The 9,760-nt window shown below is 34.5% G+C and overlaps 1 protein-coding gene across 2 annotated transcripts; it reads right to left on the bottom strand.

The window, feature by feature from the left end:
• Positions 1-726: 726 nt before the first annotated feature.
• Positions 727-7,177, bottom strand: LOC138314087 (uncharacterized). Of its 2 annotated transcripts, XM_069254276.1 has the most exons (4): positions 7,086-7,177; positions 5,863-6,211; positions 3,499-3,803; positions 727-1,439 (listed from the first exon to the last, which is right to left on the bottom strand). In XM_069254276.1, the coding sequence occupies exons 2-4, from the start codon at positions 6,191-6,193 to the stop codon at positions 1,404-1,406; spliced, it is 672 nt and encodes a 223-aa protein (XP_069110377.1). In that variant the 5' UTR covers positions 6,194-6,211; positions 7,086-7,177; the 3' UTR covers positions 727-1,403. The 2 variants fall into 2 exon arrangements, with proteins under 2 accessions (XP_069110377.1, XP_069110378.1); XM_069254277.1 differs by lacking the exon at positions 727-1,439 and having other exon boundaries at positions 3,177-3,803.
• Positions 7,178-9,760: the final 2,583 nt, after the last annotated feature.

Raw genomic sequence — 9,760 nt, 5'->3', positions numbered from 1 at the left:
TCTAGGTACAGTTGTGTGGATGACTAAAATTTTAAATACATTATTAATTTCTGATTAAACATGCTATATATATATTTTTTTAAATGCTGGCATCTGCCGGGATGTCAACCTTAAGTAGTGGGAAAATATAATAGGGTAAATTATGAAATTATTTATGTAGTCAGAGTTAAGGAATTAGAATTACTGTATGGTAATTTTTGTTGTCCCAGTACTGTCTATATGTCGCTCTCTTGTTTACCTGTATACTTATATATTACTTAAAATGAGTGAGTGCATGGATGTATGAGTGCATTTTTTGGTTACAAGTAAGGTTAGGTACCAGTCAGGTGATTTAGCAGACTGGTGAGCGGTGTGGTTTTATTTGTTATAGGTATCATATAATAATATGCATTTTTCCTCCAAAATTCCTTTTTTGGGAAGATTTCCTTTGTCCGTGAGGCAGTTCACAAAGAGAGTTCAAAGAGGGCAGTTGTCTCTTTGACCTTTTGCCATTTTTGGGATCTGGATCTTATAAGGAACTAATTCTATTTCTTCTTTAACTAATATTGTATATCCTGTGTATTTTCCATAAAGTAAACTACATTAGTAGAATGATCGCGAGAAGCTGTGTTTTTGAACAAGTTGAATATACATGTGTATTTGAGTAATTTGAATTTAATGTATACTGGCCTTTTTATCAAGACAATTTGATATAAAGCAGTTTATTCAGGACAAGCTTTTAAGAACAAGAAAGACATACAGCTTGAGTTGAAAGTGTTTTTTTATTATATTACGGGTGTAACAAAATATAATACTTAATATTTCTTTCCCAGAAAGTCTTAGATGAGAGTCAAACCCGCCACACAAGGTATACAATGCATAGCATAGAATGAACATGTACAAAGGAAAGAGGCTGTAAGGGTTAGGTGATGGGCAATGCTTACAATTGTTAATTATCTAAAATAATTGATGTAAAAGCACAATTAAAACAATTGACAATAAATCGGGTCCTACATATGTTGTTTGAGTGTACATGAGGGTGTGATGGTGTGTGGGTGGGTGTGAGATGGTATGTGAGTGATGGTGTGTATGTATGTATGTATGTATGAAAGCATGAGTCAAGTTAATTAATAGATAGTATTATGGACTGATCTTTCCTAAGGCTTTCACATAGTCTTCATAGCCAAGATTAATAATGTTCCTGTTTTTCTCAAAAATGTCCAGTAGCTTTCCAAGTGTCGCTGAAGCCATTTTATTGTTCTACTTTATTATCAGTTGCTTTATGACTTCAGAGATTCCAAACTTTAGATAGTCAGCTTCGATGTGAGAAATGTCTACTTCAGTGAAGCCAAATACGAGTAGATGTTTTGATGAAACCGTTCGTGAAAGGAACATGGCATGTTTAGTCGTGACTCGCTGAATTCTTAATTCTTCTGGAATCTTTGGATATCCAGGGTCATCTATGCAAATAAAATAACATCGACAGAGATTCTCATAATTTGAACAATAATAAATAAACTCATGACAAGAGATTCCAGAGGGATCTTGGCACCCACCATAACTGATCTACATCTAACAACGGAAAGAGGGATCTTTTTCTCTGCTTTTCAAACTTTTACTACATACTACATATGAAATTTGAGAAAGATCCTTTTAGTATTTTCTAGTACTTTCTGAAATATATAGCGGTAACAAACTTTAACTATCAAAATTCAAGATGGTGGCCTGTCGGTCATAAAATGCAATATGCACAACTAGATCCCTAGGGGAACCTGTGCATGAAATTAGAGACAAATCCCTTCAGGACTCTCTGGGAAATATCGGTAACAGACTTCAATTGTCAAAATCCCAGATGGCGGCCTGTCGGCCAGCTTGTTCACCGATCGGTCCCTAAATACAATATGCACAACTAGACTCCTAGTGGAACATGCACATGAAATTTAAGACAAATCCCTTGACTACTTTCTGAGAACTAGCGGCAACAAACTTCAATTGTCAAAATCCAAGATGGCGTCCTGTCGGCCATCTTGTTCACCGATCGGTCCCAAAATGCAATATTCACAATTAGACCCCTAGGGGAACCTGCACATGAAATTTGATACAAATCCCTTTAGTACTCTCTGGGAAATAACAGTAACAAACTTCAATTTTCAGAATCCAAGATGGTGCCCTGTCGGCCATCTTGTTCACCGATCGGTCCCAAAATGTAATATGCACAACTAGGGACCTAGGAAAACCTGCACATGAAATTAGAGACAAATCCCTGGACTACTCTGAGAAATAGCGGCAACAACTTCAATTGTCAAAATCCCAGATGGCGCCCTGTCGGCCATCTTGGACACCGATCGGTCTCAAAATGCAATATGCACAACTAGACTCCTAGTGGAACATGCACATGAAATTTAAGACAAATCCCTTGACTACTTTCTGAGAAATAGCGGCAACAAACTTCAATTGTCAAAATCCAAGATGGCGTCCTGTCGGCCATCTTGTTCACCGATCGGTCCCAAAATGAACTGAAATTAACCTTCATTGTGAATTTAAGACTTGCATTAGTAAAATTGATGTTACAACTTCTATTAGGCCATAAATACAGATGTTCTGACTTTACAATGGTTATAGTTTTTTTTTTTTTTTTTTTTTTTTTTTTTTTGAAACGTAGCCTTTTATGAATTTTTATATTCTCAAGTAAACCTTCAAATATCAGTAATTAATTTTTCTTTGTTTTCATACTAATTCTGGTTTTCTGATTGGATATGATTCATTTTTTCATACCACAATAAGAAAAAAAAAACCAGGAATGGAGCGGAAACATTGACGTTGCATATTAATTTGGAAAAATAATCCCTTGGAAACCAATCAATGGAATCATACCGTATGATACGTGTAAACGTATTTTATTTTATCAAGTTGTCTGGATAATTAATTATAAGCAGTGGTGTCATTATTTTTAAATTCCATCTGTATGAAAGAAATTTTGTTCGCAATCTGTGAAACAGTGTAGTATCATATATAAAAGACTCTTTCATGTGTGGATATGAAGGATAGTTATAATATTCTACCTAAGGGTCACAAAATGCTGTTAAACCCGAAATCCCAATCCTTCATATCCACATATGAAAGAGTAATTTTCACTCATACCTTGGAATTTATTACTATGATTTTCTGCCATTTTGAAAAAAAAAGACGAAAAAAAAATCGTTTGCAATTCAATTCTCCATAAATGAAAATTGTGTGATATTTTCAACGCATATCCAGATGTTTGTATGGTTTAAAGTAAATCCAGCCTACTTTCTGAAAAAAAATGAAATTGTACCTAGCAAATAGTAATTTTGTTGACCTGACGTCACAAGGCTTTTATTGCATGCATGGGTAGCCATGCAATTGCAGCCTCAGGTAACATGAGTGTATTGCCCTAGACAAGCCAGTACTACACGAGCAGGTATGAGAGAATATATATGGTATAATCAAGATAATTAATAAATAGTATCATTGATTGATCTTTTCTAATGCTTTCACATATTCTTCATGATGAAGATCAATCAAGTCTGAATTTTCCATAAAAATGTCCAGTAGCTTTCCAAGTGTCGCTGAACAACCTGTTCTATTTTTCCACTTTATGATTAACTGCTGTATGACAGTGGAGCTTGCATACTTTCGATAGTCTGCTTCGATGTGAGAAATTTCTACTTCATTAAAGTCCAGACAAGTGCCAAATGCATGTAGATGTCTTGGTGAAAACGTTTTTGAAAGGAACATGGCCTGTTTTTCTGTGACAGGCCGACTTCTTAATTTTTCTGGAATCTCTGGATATCCAGAGTCATCTGTGCAAATAAAATAACAGAAACAGTTTAGACAAATAAACAGTTATCAATAGGCAGACTTTTTGGTTAAAACCTTCCAATGTATTTGAATCTAATGCAATCAGAGTGATACACACCCTAAACAGAAACATCTTTTAAATGTAAAACGAGTTTGAGTAGAAAAAAGTTATATATGCTTTACTTAAATACATGTACTACTCATCATCATTTTCATAAACAAATTAAATGAATGTTAATTTTCATAACATAGGTCGTTTTATGTTTCCTGCTGTCGTCCTAATTACTTTACAGGACTATAACTGTGTCAGGTGGCAAAACTTTATTCTTAATTTAACATAGAATACACTGAATCTTACATTTGTTTGACGTTGTAACCTCATATTAGGCCAATGTGGACATATAGTTTCTTAATACATGTGTAATGTTATTGTTTTTGGAAACTTCCTTTTTTGTTTTCAGAAATGTAGTGCCTGGCCATTGACCTATTTCTGCACAATGAAAATTAAAAGTACACACAAATTGAACCCCTTCCACATCCTCTCCGAACAGAAGTTAGTGAATCAATAACCAGGAAGTGGGAAAATAAATTTCTACTTTAACATTTTGTTCCATTCCCCAGGAGATTGAAGGTTGGATATACATGTAACAGAAAACAACAAAGGAATTTCAAATAGGGATTGGATTTCGTTTTTATGTTAACCATGCTTGTATGGAGCAATTCCTCTAAGAATATATTCTATGGGCGCGTTAGCGCCCCATATTGAATATATTCTTAGAGGAATTGCTCCATACAAGCATGGTTAACATAAAAACGAAATCCAATCCCTATATTTACACTCACAAGACTTTTCTTTTATATTTTATGCAATAAAATCGTCATTTGAAAGTGACGTAATTATTCAATAAAAGTCGGTCAAAAGTGGGAGGAGCTTACTCAATTGAACAGCGAATGATGACTCTTCACGTAGGATAGAATTATTCATCCGCGACGAAAAAAAGTTCAATATTTTAATGTAAAATGAACATGACAAACAGAGTAAATTTCAGTGATAATTTTATTTAATCATATCAGAACTTTAAATAGGTATTCAATTTTGCTAAAAGTTAATATATAGCGTAATAACATAAAGTATTTGTACTCGGCCACATGTGTGAACTCGGTGACCGTTATTGTGAAGCGAGGCGAGGCTGACGCACGCTTACACACTGGAGTTTTCCGAAGTTGTCAAAACACCGATGTTCAAGAAGCTAAATTTGTTTGAGATTGTCGTCTGACTTGACGATATTACATCCTTCGGAGCCATGTGATTATATAATCTACGCTTAGATCCATCGCCATCTATAGATGAAACAACTTCACTTGTGTTCGATGGATACAATGTATTTGTGGTGACGTGTGACTGTCAACACGTGGATTACAAGCGGTGCATGTTTAATAATACACATGATTAATTTCTCAAAGAACAAAGACAAGAGAATATGTTTATAACTGACCTATCTCTGTCAGTGGGTTTCACGCAAGTCAACCCAAAAGACTCGATCGTAGGACACAGACACAGAGGTAATGTTTACATTTGACATCCATCATTTTTAACAAAAATGAAAGCGCTGCACGTCCTCGCTGCACGTCGCCCCGGTCGGGATATTTTTCCCGTTTCTTTATACAATTGTTAATTTTAAAAATGTTTGTATCATATATATATATAAAACATATATGTATTGTTTACATTTTCCCCAAATTCTATGAAAACCAGCAATATACACGTAATGTTACGTCAAAATGTAAACAAAGCCATGTGTTTCTTTTTAAAAAAGTAGCCCCTTTACGTTGCATAGAATATTTTCATACGCAAGTTCAAAGTTCAATATTACCATGCAGTTATGGTAAACAAAATCGGCTAGTACTTACGTATAGTGATCAAGCCTAGCAAGTGTAAATATATTGTTATAAATTAAATGTTTTCCATATCAATAATTACTATAACATAACTCAAATTGTAGTTAAAATATGATAGTAGTCACACTGCTTATTCTGGAGTTACAGTGTATTAGTATGTACCTGTTCCCGCTTCCGACACTTGGATTGGTTTCTTCTCAGTTTCTCTGATTTTCTTTTCTAAGGCATGGTAGGCATCGTTACGATTTTCTGCCAACTGTTTTAAAAAGAAATCAAATATTTCTGGGTTTTTTTTTAATTTTTCATTGAGGAGTTGTATAAGAGTTTTCATTTGTTCCTGTTTTGTTTTCCCATTCATGATTTTCTCGACTACATCATGAATGGTAAGATAATCTTCGTCCACAAATCTATCCATTATATCCTCTGCTAGGACTGTTGCAACTATGTCTGAATAATTTTTTTCAATATTCATCTTGAGCTGCTCGTTCTCCATAGTCTTTTTGAGATGTTCCTATAAAGAAAATAATTGCATCATTTAATAATTCTTCACAATTACTAAACTGTAAAAAGTTCAAAACAATTGATATTTGAATAAAAGTGGTACACGAATTTATGTGTAATATATATATAGAAGAAAAAAAAAACAGTTATTTTTTACAATTTCAATATTAAATTTTGTAAAATGTATATACATATGTGTACAAATGTACAGGTATATATGTATTACAAATGTATGTATTCTGTATTTGCATGTTACAGAGTTATCTGGCCTATGTTACATACAATGTAACATGTGCAAGTGATTGGATTGGAATACATGGCAGGTCATGTTCGTGCTGCAATGTACTTAGGCACCAAACAATATTAAAATCAGACAATGGCACAACATTCTCGGAAAAAGAGTGGGCCTTTAAGGCCAAGTGTAACCGCTGTAATGATTATAGGAAAGAGGTTATATTAAGCCCTGTGCTATGATACACGTAGTGATCATAAATTTCAGATATGAAATTCATTATACAACAAGTTTCTACGCCTCTTGGGTATTACAAGAAGAAGAATTGTATGTATACAGTAACGTTACAAGCACTGTACATGTACACAGGCGTCTGCTTCTGGTTTGATAAAAATTTATAATAACCTACCCCTACTATAGTATAGTAGGGGTAGGATATTTTATTTTTCCAAAATCAGATGCAGACGCCTGTGACATGTACAAGTACATGTATATACTTCCTGTTTAAATTGCATATCTATCACCACAAAATAAAGACTGTGTACAGTGTATAAACGGTGTTGTAAATTATTAATTCATTTGCGTGTCAGGTAATTTACATAGAACTGACATCGAAAATCAAGAATAAAGGTCAAAAATGAAGTAAACAAACCTCGAACGTCTGGACTCTACTTTCGTTTTCAATTTTCAAGCGTATCAGAGACCGCGATCATTTAAGATCTTTCGAAGGACAATGCACAGGATCGGGCAGGATCGGACAGGATTTGACCAGAGAAGCAATGTCGGCTATATCAAGTTATCATTATCAACATCATATTTAGGCCTACCAGTCGTGGTCGTGTAATGCAGCGTATTTCTAGAAGGAAGAATACACTGTACGTACCGAAAGAAAAGAAAAACAATTACCTGCGGTCAAAACTTCATATATATGACTTCGCTTGTGGTGTATCAATCTCGTGCGCGTCAACCTTGATCAAAGAGTTTTTATGATAGTGGTTGTAATGAAAAAAATGGCAAAATGGGTTTTTGTAGATTTTTATACTAGAATGGTGTATACAGTATGTATCATAATTTCCATACTCGCGAATCAAGAAGAGCTTTTATGTTATCGCCAAGCGCTCAGCGTACAAGGATTTGGACGACTGGTTCGCCCGTTGTCAGTATAATGTGACCGGGTGGGGTGTGTTGCTTGGTGTCTTCGGCGGCATGCTTCAGTGATATAGCACTATAAAAAGGGCAACAGTTCCACTATACTATGACCATAGCTGTTAATAGGACGTTAATTAATCAAACAAACAAACAAACATGTTGAGAATCACATGACTTACATGTACGATGGATAGATTTTAATTTTACAAGTACAAATAAGAGTTGAAAATGATTTTTGGCAGTACTTCCATAAATCATTACATCTACTTATAGTGCAGTGAAATGAGTATATGCTGTCAGACCATGAATCCGAGTTTTGGTCTACAATATTCAGTTAACATTTCTACAGTGTTATTATAAGCAAAATATAGCATAAATGTATTGTTCTACATTTCTTATGAAACATATAACGTAAAACATTGACAAATTCCACGACATTTTTAAGTATTTTAATTAATATCGTTGAAATATCAAATCGTTGATCAATACGATTAAGCAGCGTACAATATTAACAATGTTTATTAAGCAGGTACAATATTAACTCTGTACCCATACCCGAGCCAACGTCACGCACGTTAAACAAATGAACTACATAACCACTGAGAAGGTGATAAAATGATTTTTAGGCAAGAAAATTCACCTAATAAGGTAAATACACTACTGTCAGAACGATTTGAGCAGTTCTAGCCAAAAGTTGCATTACTTTACGAGCAAGGGACAGGGTTCGGCATACAAGAAGTTCGACCACAGTGTGTAATGGCGGACAGCGAGAAAGATTGAATATTTCACACACGTGTCACCACCATAGGCGTTTCAGTTATATCACAGTAAAACTGACTGATCTAATTTCCATTAGAACTTGTTTTATCTGATATATATACAAATTTTAATGTTCTCTTAGACTGAATTGTCCCTTTAATATATAGAATTTTATTATGCAGGTAAATGTATGCAAAAAAACATAATTTTAAATGCATAGATTCAATGTTGCAATTAGTAAATGTAAGGCATCATACATGTTTGTCTGTCAATTGAATAATTTTCACAGATGGATTCATCAAACCTTATGCTTTTCAATGTACTGAAGGAAAAAACATTTAAAATTTGTACTGCTTATGCTTTGTAGAGAGGCGAAATATCACCTTTATGCTTCAAAATTTTCACTTAGGTCAAAAATGCTATTGTGATTACATTTTTAGCTATATAAAAATCATTTTTAGCCCACTATCATCAGATGGTGGGCTATTCAAATCGTCCGTGGTCCGTTGTCCGTCCGAAACAATGCTTGTTACCGCCATATCTTGAGAAGTACTCCACAGATATTTTTTTCAAAATTTACATGCATGGTCCCCTTGTAATTGGGCCCTAGGAGTGTCATGCTGATTTTGAGACTGATCGGAAAAACAATATGGCCGCCAGACAGACGTCTTGGATTTTGGCAGTTGATGTTTAAATTTGTTTAAATATTTCTCAAAATTTACATGTATGGTTCTTTCTTACCTGCCACGCAAGGGAAGGATGAAGATGTCATATTTAGCGGCTGTTAGAGGACATCATCCAAAAGACATACCAGACACACCCTTTCTCCGCTACGGAACAGAACACCATGTTAAGGGAGTGGTTCTGGAGTGGCCTCACGTGGAAGTTGAAGAATACCACTAGCTATATTAACAAGGCCATAATGGAATTTGATAAGATGCAGAGAGTGGAGAAAGACCAAGAGAAGAGTCGCCATTTTAACTGAAACTATATTTCTCTAGGTACAGTTGTGTGGATGACTAAAATTTTAAATACATTATTAATTTCTGATTAAACATGCTATATATATATATATTTAAATGCTGGCATCTGCCGGGATGTCAACCTTCAGTAGTGGGAAAATATAATAGGGTAAATTATGAAATTATTTATGTAGTCAGAGTTAAGGAATTAGAATTACTGTATGGTAATTTTTGTTGTCCCAGTACTGTCTATATGTCGCTCTCTTGTTTACCTGTATACTTATATATTACTTAAAATGAGTGAGTGCATGGATGTATGAGTGCATTTTTTGGTTACAAGTAAGGTTAGGTACCAGTCAGGTGATTTAGCAGACTGGTGAGCGGTGTGGTTTTATTTGTTATAGGTATCATATAATATAATATGCATTTTTCCTCCAAAATTCCTTTTTTGGGAAGA

Source organism: Argopecten irradians, unplaced genomic scaffold (assembly GCF_041381155.1).
Source record: "Argopecten irradians isolate NY unplaced genomic scaffold, Ai_NY scaffold_1338, whole genome shotgun sequence".
Taxonomy (NCBI): Eukaryota; Metazoa; Mollusca; class Bivalvia; order Pectinida; family Pectinidae; genus Argopecten; species Argopecten irradians.
Note: the sequence above shows the minus strand (reverse complement) of the source record. Positions and strands in the feature narration are given on the sequence as shown.